Source organism: Falco biarmicus, chromosome 8 (genome assembly GCF_023638135.1).
Source record: "Falco biarmicus isolate bFalBia1 chromosome 8, bFalBia1.pri, whole genome shotgun sequence".
Lineage (NCBI taxonomy): Eukaryota > Metazoa > Chordata > Aves > Falconiformes > Falconidae > Falco > Falco biarmicus.
Window position 1 is genome coordinate 18,029,601 of NC_079295.1, and position 25,621 is coordinate 18,055,221.

General features: G+C 37.0%; 1 protein-coding gene across 5 annotated transcripts in view; it reads left to right on the forward strand.

Moving 5' to 3' along the window:
- Nucleotides 1-25,621, forward strand: part of ZNF385B (zinc finger protein 385B) — a 168,234-nt gene that overhangs the window by 31,428 nt on the left and 111,185 nt on the right. For 2 of the 5 annotated variants that reach the window (XM_056349327.1, XM_056349322.1), the window contains exon 2: nt 1,894-2,196. In XM_056349327.1, the coding sequence (XP_056205302.1) occupies nt 1,896-2,196 (301 nt within the window). In that variant the 5' untranslated portion in view covers nt 1,894-1,895. Of the gene's footprint in view, nt 1-1,893; nt 2,197-9,917; nt 10,009-10,455; nt 10,805-14,007; nt 14,091-25,621 lie in introns of those variants that run through there. The other 3 variants (XM_056349329.1, XM_056349332.1, XM_056349326.1) reach the window with 3 other exon arrangements.

Here is a 25,621-nt window from a genome sequence, read left to right on the forward strand (position 1 = left end):
AATAGAAAAATACTTTTTTTCCCAAAACCTTTTACTTCTGGAAACTAACACTGTGAAATAAAAATACACAGAAAAATGGAGTAGGGGAAGTTATTTATGGTTTAAACAATACATTGAAAAGTAACAAATACCAAAGCTCTAAGCAGATTAAATTTTCAGATGAAAATGTCATCTAAGCTCAGCTGAGTCGAGGATCTTGGTTGCTTGCCTTGAAATGTGATACTTACTCTTAAATGATTTAGTGTGACAGTGTCTAGCCTACCTTTTCAGGATCACTAGTAATTTGTTTTAAAAGCAATTAGGTACCTGTACCCTACAATTATTTTTAAAAAATATTTTTTGTTTTAATATTTGATGTGATGCATATCTTAATATTGTTTTTGTTTGTTTGTTTGTTTGATGACAGGACTATCCATTATATGAAATGAATATGACTATGACTGTGAACTCTGTTTATTTAGAATATTTGATTGGTGAATCATACTTGAGCAGGAATCTGTACAAATACAAAAATTTTACATGTGGGCTAGAGTTCAGAATGTGATGAAATAGTCCATCCCACCATATAAATGTCTCTTTAAATAACCTATTTCTGAAGGTGTTTCTATGTACATACCTGTGCCAAAGAATTAAACAGACTTTCTCCTGGTAATACACTTGCCTGGATAATGAGAGGAGTATTCTATATTGTTTGTGAATACTGCACTGTTTTGAGGAGGACTGATATGACTGCTTTTGTGTTTCATTTTTTGTTCGTGGAGGTGTGGTCTCTCTCATTCTGCCTGCCTAACAGGGTGGTAGGTGTGCACAAAGATCTGTGCTGCTCTGATTCCTGAGCTGAAAAAAGGACCTTGCATTTGAAGTCTTTTTGCTTCTGAAAGCTGAATACAGGTGCACCCTTGCCCAGAAAGAGCTGCTCTTCTGCACAGCTCCCTGAGCCAGCCTTTAACTGATCCAGAGTGGGGTGGGGGGGAAAAATTAAGTGTAAACAGCAATTTGTTTAGCCAAGGAAACAAGTATTTTCTATTTGAGTCACCCTAGACCTTTCTCCTTCTTTAAAGAGCACCCCCCCCCTTCTTTTCTACTGATTTAGCATTATATCTTTAAAAAAATAGACACCTCCCCCCCTCCCCCACCTCCCCCCCCCCCCCATCTATATAAAACTTCTTTGTGCAACTTGGTTCATTTATCATTTTTTTTTATTCTCTAGGGACAAGTGCATGTTTCAGGTTCTTGCATTTTTTTTTCAAGGACTGTCATTTACTGTGTATTTGTGTAGCTCCCACAAGCTAACTTCTAGCTGGCATTTCTGTGTATAATAGTTTTAATTGTGAAGGTAGTGGTGGACTGCTATAGGCAACATCTTAATGCTTGTATGAAGGCTGAAGATTTGAGTGTAAATGAAAGTGGAAAGTATTCATTAGTCTCACTTGAACAGTCTGCAATCTTCCAGTATTTCAGTAATATCTCATCAGCATCCTTTTTGTTGAATAACTATTTGAGGCAGTGGGTACTACTGTGGGCATTGGAAAGTTAAAAGCTCTGGAACTGGTGTTTAGTGAGGCGAAGGAAATGTATTTGAAAATATTCTTAACCTCTGCTAGAGATGCAATAATAAACCTGCTTTAAAATAGAGAGCTCACAGAACAAAATAATGAGTTGTGTGTTGTCATGTGCAGACTGATGTATTGTTAACTTACTATTACTGAGCTCTGCAGTGTGTCACAAATGTGTGTATTTTTCTATTAAGCAACATTTCTGCAATTTGGAACCTTATTTGTTGGAACTGGTCTTTGGTGCATGGTGTATAGCATTCTAAAACAGAAAATGCTGGTTTAATAGGAAGCATTATTAGTTGGCTCCTAGTAACAATTTTGTCTGTTTGCTTTGTAGGTATGAAGCGTCCATTAAGTCCTGACCACGTCTTTGAAGATGGGATTATGAATCAGCCAGCTGTTCTCTGGGGTTTTGAAGAAAAAGGACTGAGGAATGACAGACAGGACTACCAATTAAGCAAAGAAAAAAAGAAGATACTGTTTTCCTTCTGTGAAGTGTGTAATATACAGCTGAACTCTGCAGCACAAGCTCAAGTCCATTACAATGGGAAGTCTCACCTGAAAAGAGTGAAGCAGCTAAATAATGGAAAACTCCCTGCAAGTACAGCTCCTGGTGCTCTGTTTGCAAGTACAAGCACAGGTATGTGATAAGTATGAAATGTTGCATTTTGGTCAAGTAATCTGGGGAAGCGTTTAAGTTCTACCTTCCCCACCCAACATAACCATTAAACTTAATACAACTACTTAATAATATTTTCCCATGTTCAGAATTGCTGGTGTATTTCTTTTCCTGTGAAGCCAACTTCTATTGAGGCAATGTTGCATTAATGCATGATTAATGGCTGTGTTGGGCCTTGGGCAGTTGAGATGTGGTCTGTTTAAAAGTTGCTGTTGTGGCTTCAAATGGTCATGCATTTTGTCATTTGCCTTTGTTCCCAAAACAAAGTTCTGGAAGGATGTATGTGTACAGAAGAACTTTTAAAAGAAATGCGGTGGTAGGAAGAGGAGGAGGAGAGCTGGAATTTACAGGCCTGGCCCTTTCATTGTTTCTGTTTTCAGTGGCCTGGGTTTTAAATTACTGTCATTCAAGTGAGAAATAATTTGAAATAATACTTTTTTTTGCCCAGTAAGTAAAGATGCTTGGGCAAAATGCATTTAACATGCATGATGTAAAGGTGCAAAGCACATAATGTGCATTTTTTGTTGGATTTTTTTATTTCAGCGTTAGGCTCCCCTCATCGCTGTTCTGAGAAAATGTAGTGTTTCCTTACTACTTTACACATAAGGAAGTGAGCCCATGTCAAAAATGATCCAGTCTTGTATGGTTGCAAGGGTAAAAGATGTAGTGACTCTCCTTCCCTGTTTTAAGGGGTCCTGGTATGCTATATAGTCTCTTGCTTTAGTGTTCATTGTTTAAGGATTTTGCTGCAGGATTATCCCTTTTCTGTGATGTTCCAACAGCGCTGCAGAAAATTTGTTAGACCACTTTGAAGGATGCTTTTCTTACTGATAGTAGAAATAGATACTTTCTTGCTTCCCTTCCATTTATTTTGTTAAAGAAAATTCAGAGGTTTTTGACATTCTGTAGAATCCAGAAGGGCCAAAGTTGATCTTAAAAAGTATTCTTTACATTTCAAGCTAGTAAGTCATCCTTTCTAGTTCCGAGATAAAGAAAATGCTGCGGTTTAAGAAATTATTGTCTGGCAGAAGCCAAAGTTGTTGCTTACTGACACTTGACATCTGTTACTTCATCAATACCAAATTTTCATGAAAAAATTTTCATTAATTTTATTAGAGGTTTTTTTTATTATTAGCCATGTGAGTTTGTTTTGTATGGAAACAGTCAAACTGTATTAAAGGGTTTAACAATTTTTTTCTAATTTTGATTCTTAGAATAAAACTGAATTTGACTTTTTTAAAGTCTGTATTATTGTTTTTGTTTGCTTTAAAACCAACTAGTGTAAAGTTATCACTTGGGTAAGGCCTGTGGTCAAAAGATTAAATTCCTATTGAGTAACACCTGAATTACTTAATTGTGTGCATTCTTAAAATAGCTTCATATCTATGAGACATTCTAATTTAAATTCCTCTGTGTGCTGATAGAAAGCATTTAAAATGTTTCCACTGTATATTTGCTGTTGCTTTTTTGTTAGCTGGGCATCTGTACCTGGTGTCTTTGCTGTCATTCTTGGGGATCACAGCTGATGCTCTGGCACTGTTGCTCGAAGAATGCACTGATGCTGAATATTTTACATTTTATGGACCACAAGCTTTGGAGTTACTGTATGGCTTAGGAGTTAAAATTCATGTTTCCTTGTGCTTTGTTCACTGATCTCTATATTAGACTCTATCATAGTTATTTATTAGTTATGCTGGTCTATCCACTGTATATTGAAACAGACATTCTGTTTTCATAGCTGAAAGGAAGTTGATTTCATAACATTTAAAAGAAAGAGATGGCTTACATGGCAGTTTATTATTATTATTATTGTATAGACAATTTATTATACTGTTTAAAAGCCAGTAGGACAACAAGATTTACTGAAATGTAGTTCTCAAAGAATGCTTGTGAAAAAAAGTAGAAATTAATTTTCTTATAAATTTACATTATCCAGGCTCTATTTTAATGCATGTTCTATGGAGTGTTATTACCCATTGTAATGGGAGTCTGCCTTTGCCATTTCTTTGGCTAACAGAATTATTTGTACAGATGGTAAGAGAACAGTTACAGTCATCTCACCTCACCAGTTAAGAGACTTTATTCCACGTGTGAAGGAAGCAAGCAGCCCCTCTCATACTTCGTTGTTATAACTACATACGCTCCTAACAAACTAGGTAGCAGTGAGTAAGTAGTTCAGGACACCTCAGGAAGCTTTCTGTAAAAGGTTCCTGCTAATCTCTGGTTGGGGTTTTCTTCTGTCTTCATGAGTGTGAAAGTAGTAATATTCCTGTTGGAAAATAAGGTGACTGTAAAATACAGGTGACTAAATATTCGCTGACAGTACAGAAACCAGGACTACAGACCTGATCTTGTGTGACAGAACTGATCTGTGCACCATCACTGCCTCCAGCCTCTTTGGCTCTTGGTGGGCTTTGCTCCAAATGGGGACAAACACAAAGGCGTCATGAGACGTGTTGTCATATTTTCCTTCTTCTGAGAACCTCTCTATGACAGGTGACCTCAGGTTGTTATAAAGCATCCTTTTAGTTGTTGGATTCCACTGTTTTACAACTCTAACCTCAATTTGTTGCTTGTAACTGTCAGTAATAGGTAATGATCCTTGCTGTACCACTATCGAGCTTACTAAGATTTGCTAATTGTGGAATTCTGGGTCTTGGCAATAATACTCCACAATGTATAGATGAGAGGCATTTAGATAATTAAAGTCTAAATGTCTTTTTAAAGAAAACTTCGAAGTTAATTCTTTATATTTAGAGTTAATGGTATGATTGTTACAGGATTACGAAAGTTGTTTAGCAATATATTTTTCTAAAAAGTATATTCTGTTTCTGTAGACTCTTGTTTATTTTGCCTCCCCTACCCCATTACTGAAATTAGGAAGCTATTTTGTTCTTGTACGTGTACCTGCAATTTCAATTACTTCACAGCAACTAAAATGGAATATAAATGAAGTTTAACAGCTGCTTTTCTTTCTATTGACCAAATCAAGAAACTATTTAACTAAATTAGAAGGCTTCGGTGATTTGGTCCACCCATTGAACTCCTCATTTTCTTTAGACTGGTGTTAAAAATTGGTGTGTGAAGAGAACAGTGTTATACTGGAAAAGTATATTGCACATGATGTTAGAACTTTTGCTATTGCTTACGTTAATGATGGTTCATTACTACCAGTTTTATCCACCCTGTCTTACTGCAGCTCAGGTTGAAGCTTGTCAGCAATGCCATTCCCAAGGGCCATCCCTACCCCTAGGCCAGGCGTATCTGATGTACGACCAGCCTTCTGCCAGAAGGAAATAAATGGAAGCTCAGGAAAATAAGAAAGTGTGTATTTGCTTCTGCATCTTGAATTGAAAATTATTTCTGTTATTTCCTATAAGCAGGAAAAGAAAGAGGAGTTTCTTGCAGCCTTGGGGAAATCTATTTTGGAGTAGGCCTGTTAAAAGGTTTTCAGCAGCAAGTCTTGCTAGAGCCTGCAGCGGCGATAGCCATGGGTCATGTCACAGCTGCTTGAGCTACCAAACAGCCCACCTGCCACCCCGAAAAGAAGGGCTAAATTATCTGCTCTTCAAAGGGGAAGAAAACAGTTTTGAGATTATGGTACGAACTTGGCTAATACCTCCTTATCTACTAACAGATAGCTAATTGATTGATTCGGAAATAAAGGTAGGAGGGCGGCAGCGTTTTGGAGCAGCGTGCCTGCGGGATGGCAAGGCTTCCACGAGATGGTGCTCCAGCCCGGGCGATTGAGCAAACAAGCCGCGACTATGGGATTTGTTGGCTAGTTCTGCATCTTATTTCCTAAAGCCTTTTTTATTAAGCAAGGTATCTGTAGGGATAACAGCGAGTTGTTTATCAACATATGCTCTGGCCAGTTTTGTGGATGACTTTGTTATATTTCTCCCACTTATCCTTTGGAGATGCTCCACCGATTGTCATTACTTGTTCCCTGGGGTGCTATCTTGCGGTGAATCTCCTGATTCTCTCATTTGCCCCCATGCTAACATGGGAATGGTTGGTGTAGTTTTAAGAGTGAGTGTACTAGAAATACCTATCGAAGTCCAGATTTTACAGATCCTTGGAAACAGGTAGGGCAGTTTCATTTTTGTTACAGGCCAAATTCTAGAAGTGGGTGAAGCAGAACCACTTTTTCCTGAGTCCTAGGCTGTTTTAAAGAAAAGATGTGCTTTAGGGTCTGGATGACACTCATTAATACCCATTTGAAGATTTGTCTGTAGGTTTGGCTGGAAATGAGATTGGGTATCGGTCCTTTGGCAGTGTATTCTGGTAGCAGCTCTGCCTTTTTACTTTTGAAATATCTGACCTTGCAGGACAGTTTTGGAAGTGCTGTGGGGTCCCGTGCTGTGGGGACCCATTGTAGGGAGCAGTGCTACAAGTTAATGTGTTCCCTTGCACTACTGAGGAAATAATGGCAGGGTGATTTTCTGAGAGATTGTCAACACAAAGTCGTGTGATCTGGCTCACAGCAATGACAGCCAGGGATTAAGCTAGCAAAATAGATACATACATGACTAGACTTCTGTTGTGTTCACGACGTAAATCAGGTCAAAAAAAGGGCCTGGTACTGCTAGTGCAAGGGAGAAGGTAAAACGGCAAACTTGGACATGGGAGGACAGCAAGGGAGTATGGAGAGACAGGGTTTTTTTCACTTTTGGCAATAGGGATTAGAACAGCTTTGCTTCCTTGTGTGATGCTGTATTAAGCTGGATGTCTAGCATCCTTTCCAGTTAATGGCGTCAGGGAGACTTACAATTAAAGTGCTCAGAATTATCCTTCAAAGGATCTATGGCCTATATAGCTAACTTGCATATTTGTTTTCCAGATTAAATGTCTAGATTAGGAAGGGTGAATAGTGTCTTCAGCCATATAAAATGAAAAGGACCTTCTAAAAAATCTAATTTAAATTTATAACTCATTTTCTAAGCATTTGACTTTTTTTTTTCTCTCAAAAGGTAAAATGGACTATTGGTAGACATTGAGAAATTATGCGGAAAATATTCCATATAGCCTTAATTCCGCATGCCCACCTTTGGTCTGGTACATACGAGGAGGACACTTTTTTTTTTTTTAATGAAACTGTAAAGCAATTACCTTGCCAGGTGACTAGGTCAATGCAGGACTAAACAATGGTTCGTTACAACAGAATGGAACTGCAGTGCATGACTCTGATTTCAGTGGAGTTTTTCCTTCATTTTGAATTGTCAAAAGAATCTGATTCTGAATGAAGGTCTTTGTATGTAGGTTTGTATCCTTAGCTGGGCCAAGACTAGCTTGCTGATGGGTAGCTTAGTTGCCATCTAAGACTGCTTTGGCAACTTAATAGAGAAGGGAATTTTTGATTACTTGAAGCCTTTTAATTTAGGTCCTCAAATTCCTTATCAATGTTTATCTTTTCATTTTTCTAAAAAAAAAAAGAACAGGGATAATCTGATTTTTATTACAGAAGATCTTTATGAATTAATCTACCAAATGCTCAGAGGAATGCTAAGGAGCAACCAAAAAGTATCTTGTAAGAGTTTGTGAGCTGAATTCTACTAAACTCTTGCATGTATAGCTATGGAACCGGTGTGTAAGAGAAGAGGAGGACAGTAGAAAGCACTGTGAACTTACGCTTCCTTGTGTTATGCCAAAATCTTTTTTAGACCTGTAGAAGGTCAGTGCTTGTTTTGCCTTCCACATCTGCTGCCTACAGCTCAACCTGTTGGAAAGCAGTCTGAAGAAAGCTGCTGCTGTGGGGGCACAAACTGGAGTGATGCCTCGGGACTTCCTCTCTCTGCCCCCATGTGAAAGGGAAGTTGCTCCCTGCTTTGCTATCCTACTCTGCGTAAAGTCTGTTTATCTGTTTGGAAAAGATTAGATTCTTCTACTAAAAAGCAAAACTATTACATTTCACCAATACAATAATAATAATAATTTAAAAAAGTTATGTTCCTGTAATGCAACTTAGGTTAGTGAGCTGTTGAGAAACTGCTAGTATTTCACTTATCTCGGTACAGGGTTGTTTGAGTTCTTGTTCAGTGGTCTTTTGAACAAGATTCGTTTGATTAGATGGTTCCATGTTCTTTGCATCATTTGAGTATCTCCGCAACTTTCTTAAGAAACATTTAATATTACATAAGTTAACATTTTCTTACAGTATGAAATGTATTCATGATAGGTGATTGCTATTTTTCATTCACAGCAGTCATGATTAGTTGCTCTGACATTAAGGGGATTTATTATATTGGTTTTGTAGACTTGATGCTGCTCACAAAATGTTAATGATGACTTAATATCAAGGGACAGAGCAGACATGGTTTCGTGTTTGCTAATAACTACAAACGGTATCCATAATACTTTGTCTTCTGTTTGAGTAGCTGCACTGTGAAAGTACTGGTAAGATTCATAAATATAGTAAATAGATGATATGTGCACTCACAGGTAGTCATCAAGAAAAAAAAAGTGGAAATTGTTGTTTCATTGAGATTGGTTGTTTTTAAGTAATTGGTAAGTTGCATTAGTGCAAAGAATTGAACAGTTCCCTAATGGCAAAAAGAAAACACAACCTTTTTTGAAGTTGGTAAAGGTTATCAGACCAGTTATTCATCTGTAGTTTCCACTTCATCCTCTTGGAGGTGGGGAGCACATGAACGACATTTATTAGGAAACAGAGTATGTGACTAATAAGGAAAAATGTGGTTTATGTGGGGTGGTGCTTTGGGTGGAGTGGAGGAGGGTTTCAAAGGAAAACAGGCTACCACAGCTGGCACTCTTTGCCACTAGTTTGCATATTCCCATATCAAAATGCTCTACAAAATTCTTTCCTGCAGAGTTTAACCTCTCTTCAGGGGCAGTTATGCTGTGGTAAAGAACCAGCATGTAAGACATAAGATAATTAGGTGTTCTAGGGTCTAGGACTAAAAATACAGCTGCTCACCAGCCATGATTTCAAGCTGAGAGAGAATGGCTGCAGGAGTGGTGATGACACAGTGTCTGCTCAGGCTGGGGGGGGTGGGTGTGGGTGGGTGTCTCTCTTGTCGTTTAAACAGCCCAGGCAACAGCATAGAGAGCTACTGAAATCGGTGAGTTCATGTTGCTGCAAGGATTTCTTCACCATCTCTTTGAAGGATGTAATCCACAGTTTACAGGTATAGGCAGCTGAGATGAAAAGTTATCTATACATGCAGATTCATCATTTTTATCCAGTGTACATTTCCAACAGTGATTTCTGTATTATAATGACTGAAAAAATAAAACAGTAAAGTCAGATATGTTTGTTATTTTTGTCTTGTAAATCAGGTACTCTTTCTGTATGGTAAGTATCCTCATCTGGGATCAGATCCTAAATGTCTTTCATAGTTGACCCCTGACACAGTAGTATATTTGGATAACTATACAGGTATTAAAATAAAAACTCCTGTGTCTTTCTAGTTCATTGCCAACTTAACTAGCCATGATTACATCTGATTCTTACTATACTGTGTATCTCTGTGGGTGTGAGTATGCAGAGCAACACATGTCCTCTTATCTTTTTTGGGAAAGAAAATGTATGAACTACCTGAAAAGACAAAAAGATTTACATAGTAGGAAGTCTGTGTGGGAGTAGGAAGAGCATGAATTTAATAAGCCATGGAGATTTTTCCTAGTAAGTAATTAAAAAATATTCTTGTTTTTGAAAGAAAAGGCATAGGTCATGTAATGTCATGCTTTTATTTGGGGGGTGTGTGTGTTGTACAAATACTTAATCTGCTGGACGGCACAAGTCTTTGCTGGGTCAGTATTCTAAAATTTTTCATCCAAATATGTATGCTTCTCTTTAATAAATACCCTATTTGTTTATAACAGACCTTGTAATGTGGTTAAAAAGTACTTATTTGTTCATTTGCATAATTGTAAATTAATCTTTTAGAAAAGCTGTAAGGAATCATTAATTTTTATTGCTGGATTTTTTCCCCAATAATGAAGCTTACCACAATACAGGCTACTGATTCTCCTCTGTTTCATGTTCATTGTAGAAAAGACAGAGCTATTTTTAACATTTACACAGTCTAAATAGATGATTCTTCATTCTGTGTGGTTTGGGGCTGAATCTGTAGAGCCTTTCATAATCATACCCTTTTTTCTTTTTTTTTTAATGGTTTGTTTGAATTTGATCACTGTAGCTGATTCCATGCATTGATAATGAAGGCTTGGGTTGCCTGTTTCTCAGCATAAATTCACCTCAGACTTCTACTTTGACAGTGCTCTGTTTCAGTACGCATGAAGATACAGAACTGAAATTGCTTTGCTTTCTTTACAAATGACTCAGAGTGTGCTTGTCCTTCCCTAAAATGTTGCCAGCGTGTGAAGGATTTTCAATGAGCAATGCAATAAGCCGGCATCTGGGAAGGTTTGAGACAGCACTGGTATAACAGCGTACTGTCACACAGATGATCAGGGCTGAAGCCAAGTCTCTGTAGCACCGTAGATCATATTGGTCACATACTGGAAGTTTTGTTTATGTAACTTGGTTGCTGTTTAAGCTGCTTCAGTAGTGTTGCCATAATGTGGAGTGGGCTTCCCAGTAGAGGTGAGCATGATTTTTTTTTTTTTTATTATTAAACTTCACTGAATTGCTTTGTGATATGATATTAAGAGTGGATGCTTATATTTTTGGCATTATTTCTGTGTGCATGTCAGTTGTGTTTTAGTTACTCAGTGGAAAGGGTAAGAAAAATGGCAAGGCATACAATGCATATATTTCTTCTCTTATTTCAGTATTAAAAGTAACTCTAAATATGTGGCAAGCTCCTTTTCCTTGCTTGCTGTTTGCAGAGGGCATCTTTCCAGTAGGTGACTTCCTATGCATTTTAAATGTTTTTGGAACATGTCAGTGATGCTGTATTACTGTTACAGAAAGAAGCTAATTAGCAGTGTGACTAAATACCTCTTACCAGAGCTTGCTTTCTGGCTTGTTAAATCTCAAATTATAGTTATAATGATATGTAAACACAAAAGCTGTCGAATTCTCCAGATAAACTAAGAAAGTAAAGAATGAAATAAATTGTATACTGGATTTAACAACTTGCGTATGTCTGTCATTGTTAATATTAAAAGTTATGATCTGTCATGCCCAGGGTAGCTTCCAGTAATTCATTTGCACTGACAACTTGCTTTGAGATGGGTATAAAATTACTGGCGCTTCTCCCTAACCAGTTAAATTTGAGATTCAGTGCAGTAAGTTTTATTTAAGGGAACAGATAGTGTGCTAAAGGTAGCCTGTGAAGTTCTAGTAGTAAATCTTTAAGCTTGAAAGAAGGATTATCGTAAACTAAACAGACTTTGTACCAATGTGTTAAAAAAAGAGAGTTTTTTACTGAGAATTTCACCTATAGCAGAATACAAAAAATTAGTTTAACTGAGTTACTTATTAAGTATTGCTGTTCTGCTAATACGTTTAATTTGTGGTAAGACCTGCTATGATTTTTTGCTGATAGCAATTTTCTCAATAAAAAAAGGAAAAATGCTGAAAAACATTTATTAAAATGGATTTCTTGCTTGCTATAGAAATGTCTATGCTTACTATGTAAAGCCTGATGTGGTGTGGGTTTTTTTTTTTTTCCTTACGAGGAACTAGGACAGCTCATGCGTTTTCCTGCTAAATATATTTATGAGGCAGCTGTTTTATAGCTTTCAGCTCTAAAGTTATAGATAAGTGTGTATTTGTTTGACAGAAGATTCGAGAATTTCCATTTACTGCCAGTACATGTAAAGCTTGGCTAAGCAGACTGCATCAGGAGCACACACCATTTGTATTAGCCAATCTGTCTTTGCAAGTCCCAGGGCCACTATCTTGCTAGAAGCCACTGTGTGCTTTTGAAAGCATGAAATTAGTTTTATACTGAGCACATGGTTTCTCATTTAGCAGTTCTTTTTATGGTAATGGTCAATTTATGGTTCAGTGCCAGAATTTTGGTGTTCTGTCAAAGCTGATAGCTTCTGCTAAGGTGTTCTTTGGAGATAAAAACAAACAAACCCCAAAACAACACCTCTCACCCAAAAAAACCCTCAACACAAATCCATCTCGTGGTGGGGATCCTAGGGAGACCCTAATGAAGGAAAAGTCTCCACAGTTAGCTAAATTACTCACAGTTCTGATAGCATTTTTGAGTTATTTTGTTGCAGTCTTTCAGATAACGTTTGTAAGCATACATTTGTAGTTCATGACATAAAATTATTAAATTGATTGTCACCTTCTTAAACTTCATACAGAGTTTTGTAATTACTTTGCAATAAGCTTTCTTTCATGACATGGAAAATTACTGTCCCTCAATACTGATTTGCTCTGTGTGCTTATTTAATGATCAAGGACAAAATACACTTGAAAAATGTGTATGAAGCACCCTAAACATTCAGGAGAGATGCTTTTTAGAAAGCAATTTTAGAACAGGTTACAAACTTTGCTCTTTCTTTGGAAATCTATAGGAGTCAAAAAATGTCGTTAGTAAATACCTTTGTAAAACCTCCTTTAATATATGTAATTCATAAATTGATGAGCCAATTTTTTACCCATCTTTCATTCTTGGAAGAGGACATTCTAACTGCCAGATTGCTAACTGTTCCCTCACTAGCAGCTGTCCTTAGTGAAAGATTACAGTGGTTAACATTGTGCATTGTTAGGCTTCGCTTGAGTTACTTTGTCCAGTTTATGGTAATTTCTCTTGTTTACTAGGTAATTTTAAATTGTATTGCTTTTAATAGAGGTCTCCATAATTCTGACTTGATCCTGCAGTAAGCATTTTTTTTGTGATACAATATTTGCTTCTTTGCTCTTGTTCTGTCTGCAAGGGGCAAAATTTGAAATTGCTTTTTGTGTGGAAGATGTGGTGGGCTTTAGAAGTGATCGTGTTTCTTCTCTCAAGTGCTGAGGAGAGATCCTGATCAGTTGCTGATAAGTCTTCCTGTGAAAGAAGCAGCTGGAGGCCATAGCTTCCAAAGGCTTACTTAAGAAATAAACTTAAGATGGTGTACTGATTTTTTTATTATTTCATCATCATGGAGGTGGAAGAGAAGTAGAAGCTATGGAGAATACTGCCCTATGTCAAAGATACTTGGAAGGCACAGCATCACTTCAATAAAGGTCCTTTCTCAAAGCCGTGTTGGTTGGATCATCCTGTAGTCAAGAAATACATACAGACTGACAGCTTGGGTTTTTTTACAGCTTTAAAAAAAAATTGCTGTCTTTTTAGGATTTTTGAATAAACTTAATTGCTATTCTTCAGCATGTGTTTAAAGGCTACCAGGCAGAAGATAGTCGTGAACATTCTGAAAACAATGTGTGACATGTCACTACTATGACATAAAACTTGTTTTATTTCTTTAAGTGCTTGAGCTAGAATGCCTTTCCTTGTCCTTTTATTCTTTTTGGGATTCTTTTATCTGTGCTTTTTTATCACTATGAATACAAGCTTGTCACATTTCAAGCTGGCTAGTTCTTTGTTCCAACACATTGTTGTTTGTAAGGTGCTTTCAGCTTCAAAAATCTTGCATCCTCTTCCAAGTGTCTTTATTGCTGCATATTTCCCCTACTGCCATTTCACACTGGTAGGTAAAGTGAGAAGGAAGAGCTGGTGTGCTCGTTACACTGGACAAAACTACTTGGCTTCCTAGTAGGAAGCTTTACTGTTTCAAGAGCCATTACTATATCAGATTGCCAGTTATCACATGGCACCATAATTTTAATTTCTTCTCCTTTAGAAGACATCAGTGTTAACGTATGGTGATCTTTTGCAGCTTGAGAATGTTGAGGGGATAGCGGTTTCACCACTGCAAGGTTACTTACAAGGAGATTCTGGAGGAGAAGAGGATACTGTAAGGTAAAGGGAATAAAGACTGAGGAAGTGGTATGGGACTGTAAGCAATTCCATGTTGATCACTTGACTTTGGGACTCAAGTCTAGCCAAGCTCTTCATGGAAATCTTGAATTTGCCTTTTTCAGGGAAGGTCACTGGATTCCTGCCAGAAGAGCAGAGTAAACTCAGAACTGTAGATCACTGTGGCAAGCCCTGTTGAAGACCTGCTGCTGAAGCTGGAATTTATATATGTTTTTCCCTGTCTATAGGCTAAAAAGCCAGAGATGTTCTTGAGTTCTCACCCAGAACGTTCAGCCAAGAAACTGTGTCTTTTTTCATATGGTTTCTGTTCTGTTGGATTCTGAGCAGTGCTCATAACATCTCTTTGAAGGGAAAATGAACTGAGTAACTTCCCTCTTTCACAGATGTGTTTTGTTCCTGTAAGAATATTTTAATTTTTTTTTTAAGTGAGGAAAGCAGGGTACTTTTTGATCTGTACAGGTGTAAGGATGGTGCTTTTGTATTGACACCAGCAGCTAGGGCAGATAAGGCTAAATTCCTTAGCCTTTGGTAGGTCCAAGACCTACCCTGAAAAAGTTTTTTTTGTCTGTGGCTGAGCAGTGCAGATCTCTGGAGAAGATGAGTAAGTATTGTATTTCTCTCGCTGTAGTACTTCTCAGAATATTACAGCTTCTTTAAGGACTGAGATTTTCAAATTCATGTAGTGTGTTATAAGAGCTACCTGAGGGAAGGGATATGACTGTGAAAGCTCAGTGGGCAAAACTTTTCCTGGTAGGCAACTTGTGAAAGTGTCAGATTTTTGACTGGGCAAGAATTTGTGGTACGATTCATTTGGTGATACCACTTGTTGGTATATGCATATATGCGTTTGCTCTGGATGGTGTTTGAGATCTGTCCTTAGATTACTTGTGTTCAGGTGATTAAAGGATGTTTCCAGGTCTAGGGACTGCTGAGGTTATTGTGGTGTGTTCTTTTCTGGATTTGTTGTCTTTTTTTTTTTTTTTTTTGTTAACTGCTCACTTGAGTGATGTTTATTCTTATACTGAGCTAGAAGAAGAGACAGAGAGAGCAGGTCTCTAGTGTGCTTGTTTCCCTTTTGCTCTCTTCAAATGTTCTGTAATGACATAATTAGAAGTCAGAACATACTGCCTGGAAGTTTGTGGCTTCCATCCAGGGGTCTCCATTTTCTTTATTTAGGATACTTTATAGTAGGTGGAACAGAGAGAGGAAGAGGTGGGAAGAAGTCTATGAAAGACGTTCTTAAAATTGTGTGTCTTTCTGCTCAAACTGGATTCAAAATTTACACATGCTATCTCTTCTCTCTCAGCCTAGGGTGTTCGCAATGATGACATCCTGAAATGTTTTGTTTCATAATAGGTAGAATGGAATAATAGTTCTGGGACTGAGCATTTAAATGTGGACAGAAAAGGAGGCTTTTTTTTTTTTTAATCAGCAGAATGCACTTAAATGAAGCATGGAGGAAATAAAGAGGTGTGGAAGATTTCTAGGCTTTGGAGTGGCACATCTGGATAAAGAGTCACAGAAATCACTTCATCAAGAAAAAGCAGACTAGTTGGCAACAACTGGAGATTATTGTTAGGAATTGAAATCAGTGTATTGTGGCCAGCTTTGTTAGTGGTACCATTGAAGCCTGATATGTATCTAGTAAGGTTTTGGATAGTAAAAATCCATCCTCTATTAAATAATCATTGTAGCAACCTTTTAAGGAAACATAAATAGCACTTGGTAACTGTGTACCCAGGTTACTTCTGAAAACAAGATTCAAACTTTTCAGTTGCTTTGGCTGGTGAGCAGGGCACAGACTTTCAGAAAAGCCAAAGCTGGAACACCAGGAGCTTATTTTCTGGGGATTAAATAATCATGAAAATATCCTTAGTTGTTTTTGTAGACATGATTATAAAGAATGCTTATATGGAAGCGGTGTTATACCAGATTTTTTTAAAATAAATCTTGACAGAGACAAGGAAGAATCTGGCAGAGAAAAATAAAAATGTTGTTGTTCCTTCATTTTGTTTGTTATTTGCAAACACTTGTTCATTTCAATAATTTATCCTCTCTAACAAGTATTTCTCCTTAGGGGGAAAAATATTTTTTTTTCTTTTTTGTCTGTCCTCAAAACTAACAAGTCGGATGACTTTGTTTTAGAGATTACTTCAGATTACCTTTGCTGGAAAAAAAAAAAATATTTGAGTTGACATTGTTACCTTAACTGTATACTAGACTTCTACTCTGGGACTTGTGGTTACTGCATGGTAGCTATGCTGCTGGAATCTTTCTGTAGATAATATTTCTCAACTGGACAATCAATTAAGCTTAAAATCCAAATCAATAAAGTAATAATTTACCTGCAGCTAATGAATGAAGTCTGTAATCTGCTTATGCTTTGTAAGAAAATATCCATGAAAATCTGGGTGACAAAGGTATTTACTTAAATACTTTATACATTCCCAAAGTTCGGAAGATTTTTGTCGTATATAGTGTTTGGTACTTAAAATGTCTTGTATTGTTACCAACAATTATTCAGTTGAGGCAGAAACAGCCTGGTTTTGATAAGTGTGTCAGGATACCCACTAGCAAAGAAGTCTTAAAAATGAGAAAAATATACCTTATGGAAAGATTACTTTGAAATATGTATCCAAACTATTAATTACAAAAAAAAACCCTTTCAGCTGACATAATTTCATATGTGATCTACAATGTACAGCTACATCATTGTAATTTTATATTTATAAACAGATTTGTAAACATTTGTCAGATAGTTGGAAAAGCTGTTAGCTAAAACTATCATGTTGTTCACAACATTAATTCATTGATCCAGCCCAAGTTTACTGGAATCTTCTGAGAGATGTGATACAACAGAATGAGCTGTTGCAGGAATGGATAAAAACTGCTGGGGATTTCCATGGTCTGAAGGTGCTTTGCAACCTAAATACATAGCTACTTCTGCTGTCAGTCATACACATGCTCACTTGTTGGAAAGATGTTAATAGGATTGGTGGTGAAGAGGGAGAGATTTGGGTTAGAGCTTAAGTATGATGTACTGATCAACTCCAGAAGTAAATCAAAATAAGAAGGAAGGAATTTGTGAGAGCAGGAGGTGTTGCTGCATCCTGATGTTTGAAATGAAGCAGCAATGTGGCTGGAGTCAGGGTGTCCCAGAATTTTGAAGGGTCAGCTACCCTCACGAGTGCTATATCTGAGACTTCGGTGATGAGTAATCATGCACCTATGCTTAAATATTTGTGTGAGTGTTCACAGGTTGAGGGTATGGTTTATGAATAGGAGTTTGAATTGCAGCAGAGTTGCAGCTTCTGGCAGTTGAAAATTCAGTCTTAGAAAAGGTTACATTAAACCAGGATGAAAAGTAATACATGATATTTTGGGGGATAGGCCTAAAGAAATACTACTTGAGGAGATGCACGCTGGATATTGAGTATTTGTTGTTGTTCTGTTTTTCACTTTCTGGCTGCTAGTCTGATGAGTTCCCTTATTTTCCTCCTGCAGAAAGTGAAGCTAATGCTAGGTGTGCAGTGGTGCAGTACTCTGCCCTAGAAGGTGGGGGGTGATGAAGCATTCCAGGTTTTGCACCCATGAGTTCTGCTTGTGAACTGGAAGTGAAGTTGATCACAGCTGAAGAGGCAAAGGTCTAGTCAGTGTGAATCCTGTGGTGTATTTTGGGGCTTTGCTTTGGTTTTTAATTACAAATATTTTTTAAAATCCAGGAAGCCTTCTGGTGGAGTAAATTTGTTTTGAGGAAGTGCACACTTCTTCAGAAGAATAATTCCGAAGAAATACAGAAACATTATAATTTTTTAAAGGATTTTGTATTGCTTAGTATTTTTAGAGCAAGAGTCTAGTATATGAATAAATAGTGTACTTCACCTTTTTAGAAACACAATTAAATATACCAGTGTTTTGTATCACCAGAAGTCAATTTTATGCATAATAGGCATGATATTAAATAAAACAAAATTCAAAAGGTTAAAAATAGCTTTAGAAATAATACTTACATGAGATGATTTAATTTTCATCAGTGTTTCCAGTAAACTTCCAGCCACTTTTACTGAAGCCTTTTTTGAAGAGAAGCTTTGTTGAGTTCTTTCATTGTTGACGTAGGTCTCTGTGAGTGGTGGTCTTGTATATGAAATAAGTATATTTGAAGGGCTGTTAATTTACTGAATACCAAGCATCGCTGAAATCTAAATATCTTTTTGAAGTTAAAGATTTCAGTTGCATTTCATGTCAAGACTCCAATGGCAAAAGGAATCAGCAGGTTTTAGTGGATAATGATCCTGTCAATTACACATTACTGCATCGGATATCTACCCTGGCAAAGACAGGCCAAGTTTGCAATCATAATGTGCTTATTTTTTATTGAAATTCTTGGGAGGTGATGGAATGACAGACACATACTTTCTGTCTTCAACTATATGCAGTTATTTTTCCATCTTTTTATAGTTCTGCTTCAGAAATATTTGTTATGATTATCCAGACGTGAAGTCAACGGATGAATTGGGCAAATAAAGCTATCTATACTTTTAAAGTATTTCTACTTTTTTTCCTCATTTGAGAACCTGGGATTGCTCTGATAGATAGTGAGCACACCTTGGCTGCTTCAAGTCTCCCCTTTGCAAGGTTGATGCGATGCATCAAAGTTACTTTAACTGCTTTAAATAGCTAAGATAAGAATCCTAATCACAGAAATTGTCATGCATTAATTGAATAACTGTGGAGTGGGGAGCAGGAATGTGTTCTTTCTGCTGGCTGCCGATTAGCAGGCTGTTAGACTGCTTGGAGTCCCATCCATCCTGTACAAGGGGTTATCATTCTCTGAACTGACAGCTGTGCACTACGCAGAAGGGAGCTGATCCAGCCCCTCTGAAAGAGGATGTGCCTCATTTGTTCCAACAGTGATCCCTCTGTAGCAAAAGCACACTGCTGGAAAAATATTAGGTGTTTAGAAAGACTGGATGAGGTTCCCATGTACAAGATAGGGAGCATGCATGGAGTCTGGCTGACTTTTATTCTGCCTTGAGTGGTCAAAAACATGTAGCTAGAAATTATATATCCTAAAATGAGTCAAACCAGCAGCTTTTAGTAGGTAGTTGAGTGGTGATAATCTGTAAGAAACTGATTTGCTACTGTAAATATGCTACCTATTCTGAAATTGAAATAATTGAAATCCTTTTGCTAACTGTATTATTTTCTAGGGCATCTATTGCATGAACGTGGTGTTTATTGCCTACCTTTAATAGAGTTCTGGGGTCAGTAAAAACTGTTCTGCAAACTCCAGGTTTCAGGTGGTAATGTAGTTGTTAGAGCAGCAACCAGTACAGTGCAGACATGCAGCAGAGGACACTTTGAGGTACCACAATCTAGTAGAAACAGTTTTGGTTTTGTTTTCCTCCTTTGATCTTGTTGCTGAATATTAGTGGAACATGACTATATTGTTGTGGTGTGGAGCATTTGGCTGCCAGAGTGAAGTGAAGTCTGAAGGGACATCTATCAATTAACTGAAAATAATGAGAAAATTCTTCTTGGTACAGTATCAAAGCTAACTTGTTACCAAGAAATTTGGAAGTCAACACATTTGTAAGCCATGTATGGTCTAGTCTGACTCTTCTGGTATAAACAAAATCAGATTCATTGCATCCACTGGGGCTCACAGACTCTGAGGACCAAACGAATCACCAAGCCTGATCTCCTGTACAATACCAGACAAAAGAATCGCAAGCATTAATTCCTTCAGTAGAAGAAATTGCTTTCACTAACATGCCAGTGCTTGCTGTTAAGTCCAATAAATCTGCAATTGAACTAGAACACATTATTTAGAGTCACATCCAAGTTCAATTGAAGGACTTCAGGATGTGATGAATTTACTTGTTACACCGTTCAATTGTTTAAATAACCCTTTAACTTTGCAGTTAAGAACTGCATCTTACTATCAATGTGGATTTTCTAATTGTGAGCCAGGAGGTGCCTTTTCTTCCCCACTATTAAAGAACCCCTGTTATTACGTAACATTCTCCTTTTAAAATGGCATGGAGGCTTGATTTAAAGTCCAGCACTGTTTGTACTGAGTGTGCAATTACAAACACAGCTCGTGTAACATCTGAAAGGAGTATGTATTACTTTTTTTCTTTTAATAACATGGTTCACATCAGTGGTCTCAGTGACTCTCCAATGAATCATAACGACAACTTTGCCTCCACAATAATGGACTGTTGGGTCCTGGTTTTTAAAGTCTGCGCAATATACTCGTAACAGTAACAAATGCTCTTTCAGCCAGAATGGAGTTCATAAAGCTCTCTTTCTTAGCATCAAATTAGGAGCATGATACCAACACTTCTCAGGATTTTTCTGGACTTTTGCTGTCTTTTCCTCTCCTTCAGTTAATTTTCAGCTGGCAGGATCAAGCTTTTCTCAGTGCACACTTGTGAAAGGACAGTAGTTTTCCAGGTCAAATCCCTTGCTTATGGTATAGGCTGCTTGTTTTGCTCTTCTGTAGAGATTGGCCTCTGTATGTTCGTATGTTAAATACTGAAAGGCAGCTGTGGAGCAGCTCTATGTCCCCTTCTCGATACCATCCAGGCAGGATGTGCAGTGACCTTTGTCCCTGTCATCCAATTTTACCAATGGTTTCTCTTCTCCCCCCCCCCCCCCCTTTTTTTTTTTCCAAATATGTGAAGCTTAATATCGGGGGGTGGGGGGTGGGGTAGTGTAGTTTGAGTTCCTTTATATGACGTGTGCTTATCATTTCACCTCATTTTCTTGGTATTAATTTCAAAAACATTTATCCAAAGCATACCTTCAGTGAAGATGCAGAGAACAGGGAGTAGAGAATCTTCCTTCCTTATTTCCTAACCAGCTTGTAAAGACATTACATATACAATGTACCTGACGTGTGTTTTCCTATGGTCTTACCTGAAGTTTTGGAACTAAAAGTATCTGTAATCTAACCATGTAAATAATGTTGTTGACTGTCTTTTTTGGTACACTAGTACTAATACTAAACAGGCATGCCCATTAGCTGTTGTCTTTTTTGCCACTTCATTGGAATTGTTTAGAGACAATATTATACAGTGTTATATTCAGACTATTATCCTTGAGACGTCTTTAACTCCTTTGAACTCCTTTGGAGCATGTTCCCTGCACCCACATCCACCTATACACAAAGACTTTTCTGTAGTTTGTGGAAGCACAGTGTAAGCATACTGATTTATTTGGATGACTAATTTCTTCCTGTTTTACTTAAGGTAAAATGCTTGCAGTTTAATTGCACAAAACTATCTTGACAAGATGATGTTGTTAGCAGGCTTGCTCTTAAGCCTGTGACTGTAATACATAATACTAATCTTTCTAATACCTTGTGAGCTAGTGTTCAGGATTTCTGATTCCAAAGTGTTCTGCCAGAAGATGGCTGCTTTTTCCTGATACCAACTTTCTCCCACAGAAGTGGGAGTGAAAAAGCTTTGTGAATTTAAGTATCGCTCAGAATTTATTTCTTCAGTTTCTGTATTGCTTGCAAACTTGACCTTTACCTAAGCTTTTCTCACTTCTGCATCAGGGTGACCTCAGATTCATATGTGTACCTGTGTTCAGGATTTTGAAAGTGCTGTCTGTTAATAGATCCAAAAATATGTTACAATTTTGTATTTTAAGAACTGAAAATCACAGCATGGTTTGAATTAAAAAGGAAGTTATTTTGTAGCAATATCTAAAGTGGAAACACTAAAACAGAAGTAGAGTTCTGCTCTTGGGCACATCATTGAATGTCTGGGAAGGTTGGTCACTCCTAAATTGCCTGCTTTTTTTCCTGCTGTGTGAGCCCTCCCTCTACTTTTCCTCCTACTGAAATTAAGTACTTACCCCAGGTTGATTACTTTTTATTCCTGAAGCATCGTCCTACACTCTTGTGATCTAAATTGAAATTTTATGTAATCACATGGTAGTATTTTCTCTCCTTCTCTTAAATTTTTCTTTTAGTGTCAGAGTTTATAATTGATTTTTCTCTACAGTGAGGTAAAAATATGGTGTGCTTTCCTGTGACTTACGTTACTTTAGCTGCAGAATTAACTAAGTTCAAAAGTTGTAAAGTTCTTTGGAGTTTTTTGGGTTTTTTTAATAAATGTTCAGGCTGCCTTTTTTTTTTTATGACAATCCTAATGTTGCCTGTTCTACTTCATGTTTCAGCTCTGAGAGTATCTGGTTATTTTGAAATATAGTTTTGGAAGTTGCTAGTAACTGCTGAACAACAAGTCTTATTTTTTGGTAAATAAAACATTTATAGAATGTGAGAAGTTGGAAGGAAAATATTTGCATCTAAGGTAGTGAGCTTGGCTTAGTTCCTCTAAAATGACAACACATAGAAGTGTTTTTCCTCTTTGTCATCCATCAGCCACATGTACATATGAGGCTTCTGATCTTTGGCTTAAACTGCCGTTAAGTTTTCATTATAGATGTGCCACCTACTGAAGCAAAAGGCCCATCAGCAAATATTTATTAATGTTATCTTCTCCCAGACACATTTGCATAGTAATTTCTTGCTAGATTCCTGTGCTTCTGGTTGTCAAATCTACACTGCTTCTTGTCAGCCTCACCATAGGGTATGAAAATGGTAATAAGAATTGGAGAGGATGTGGAGCACGGAGGCTTAATAAAATGTCTTTAAAAAAAAAAAAAAAGAAAAAAAGAATTGATATAATGAATTATAATGAAAAATACCTGCCTTCCAATGAATGCCCAATAAGGAAACCTTACATACATAGGCACTCTGTGTGTGTGTGTGTGTGTGGGGGTATGTAATTGTTCAATATAGCCTTGTAGCAAAAAGAAACTTTAAACAAGATTTTTAGATTACTATGTATGTTTTTTTGTTCTTCAAATGAATCTTCAGCCTTGTCTTGGCATAGAACTGGTCATGATCATCTTTAGTAATGAGAGGCATTTTGCTCAGAGCTTGTTGTCTTTTATGTTATAGTAATTAACTGGATGTTTATTTGTATTGCAAGCATGTCTCAAGATCCACAGTTTTATTATGCTACACTTGTACAGAATTATGGGAAAGACTTATTCCCAAAATTTTAAAATCTGCTTTGAAACATAATGCATGAAGAAAATAGAGCAAATAGGAAGAAAAGAATAATTTAGAAACAGTCGTTTGGCTGAAGTCAAGTGATTTTCTTGATGTTTCTCACGAAAGTGAATGTTTGTTTTGGCAACACTTCATTATATCATAGTAGAAAAATGGGTATATGTATGAACAAGAACAAGCAAACAGCTTCCTGAAGAATAATCTGGTTTGCTGCCCATTAAATATGTGTCTTCCTGTAGAGCAGCCCTTTGGCTTGGGCAGGGTTTTTTTTTTATTTTTTTATTTTTAATGGGCTAAACACAATATAGCTGATATGTCAATGAGACATACAAGTTGCTAGTTTCTTTCCACGCCTTGCAAGTAAAATTCAGTTTTGAAAAGGAAGAATGAATCAGTGAACCACTCTTAGAAAACGAGTTCTAACAGGCAGTCAAGAATGAGATGGGAAGAGGTCAGAAACTCCCTGTCTCAGGTTGTGATGTATGTTGCACATGCCCAGGATTTCAGCAACCCGGTTCCAGGTCCTTAATGTTAAATGCAGAGTGTCCACATTTTATGCTTACTAAATCTTAAACCTCTGTTATATTTCAGTACAAATATAAATATGCAGTTGCATAAATTTGGAGTTTTTTAACATGGATTTGTAAGCTGCTCACCATAATCAGTGTCTTTGTACAGTGCCTGTTCATTCTTTTCATCTGTCAAATGCTGTTAAACTATTTTTTGATCTGGGGATGTTGGGATGGTGTTAAACATTTGGTCCATGTATCATAGATAAATAGAATGTAAGTATCTAAGAGAGACTGTGAAGGAAGTTGGAATGACCACTGATAGGGCTACACGGTACATCTGGGATGGCACAGTAATTGGAAGGATCTAGTAGCAGGATGTTTTCCTTCAAGTTTGGCACCTATTTCTCCACCCTTAAGGGGGAAGTTGAATTTCTTAGTCATAGGTATTTATTGCATTAATTCTCTTTTCAGTTGTTTATTTGATAATTGAATGGCCAATTTCATATTGCTAGGTGCAGGAAATTTAGCTTTGTTAAGGTGTTTTCTGATGTGTGCAATTGAACCATTTCCAAAACATGCATTTATTAAAATATATTTTCTTGGCTTTATGCATTTCAAATTTGTGACCACAAGCTTGCACATTAAATTTTCCAGTGCTACGTGAAGAAAAGACATGTTGAAAGGCCCAGTGAATTAATGGCATTAATTGATTTGGAGGTCCTTAAATGAAAGGTTTTACAGAAATACACTGATTCTGTTTTTTATTTTCCCATTACGGAACTAACTGTCTTTGTCTTAAGCCACTTCCTTGGAGAGACTAAGGGTTTTTTCCTTCTCATGACTCACCTGGTTTTATGTTGAGTAGTCCTGCTTATGGAAAATGTAAATGACTTGTATTCCTTTAGTAGGCAACTGAGTGCAGTCTTCTACAGTTTTGTGAAACATGCCAGGGTATATGTCTGGCTTCACTCCAGGTAGTGAGCTCTTGAAGTGAACTGCGGCAGTGCTTCAGGAAACATGCTGCTTCAGGAACAGGGCTTATGTTTCCATTGGCTGGAAAAGTAGGAACATCAGCTGGAGTCATTAATATCATTGTCTTTAGGAGTGCCTGTAGCTGATCTGCCCACTTTCCCAGAATGGAACGCTAAAGCCAGTAAATAAGGCAATAAAATATTTCACAGGTAATAAATCTCATACACCAAAAGAAAACAAGATCTAAGCAGTTCTAAGAACAACATGGTTCTTTCAAATGTTAGGAGATTGAGGTCGTATAGAAAGGGCATGGATAAAGGAAAATTCTATTTTTATAGGAGGCGGTAAAGCTTCTATCACAGGAAACTTCTGAAATGCTTTTAAACATTTCAATAATGAAGAAACCAGAAAAGGGAAGTAAGTCCTAAGCAATGGCTGAAAGTGAAAACACTTGAAAGTACGTGAATGTAACTCAAGGAAATACCTGAGTGTAAGAACATATCCCAAGGAGATATTTGAAATAAGCTGAGTACACCATTACAGAACTGAAAAATAAAAAAATCAAGTTCTACATGCAGTTTTATGGGCATGTGGAACTGATTCAAGGCCTATTTCTTCATAGCTGGACTTTCAAGGATAAAGAAATGACCTAATCTATTATTAAAACTGTTGTTCAAAGCATGATTTGATTTTTCAGAATGATTTAGTTATTAGTCTTTTATCTAAAGGGTTAAATCACCAGTGTTTCAATTTATAGTCTTTTATAGTGTTATATAGGCTCGTATGTAGTATATGCACATGTAGAATTAAAAAATAACTAAAGAGAATTCCAGAATAGAAAACTGAGGCAGGTGGAGAAGTGCTATACTGGTCATCTAAGCAATGATAGATGATTTCATTGAATTGCAATTAATTTAGTTGTGTCCATTCATAAC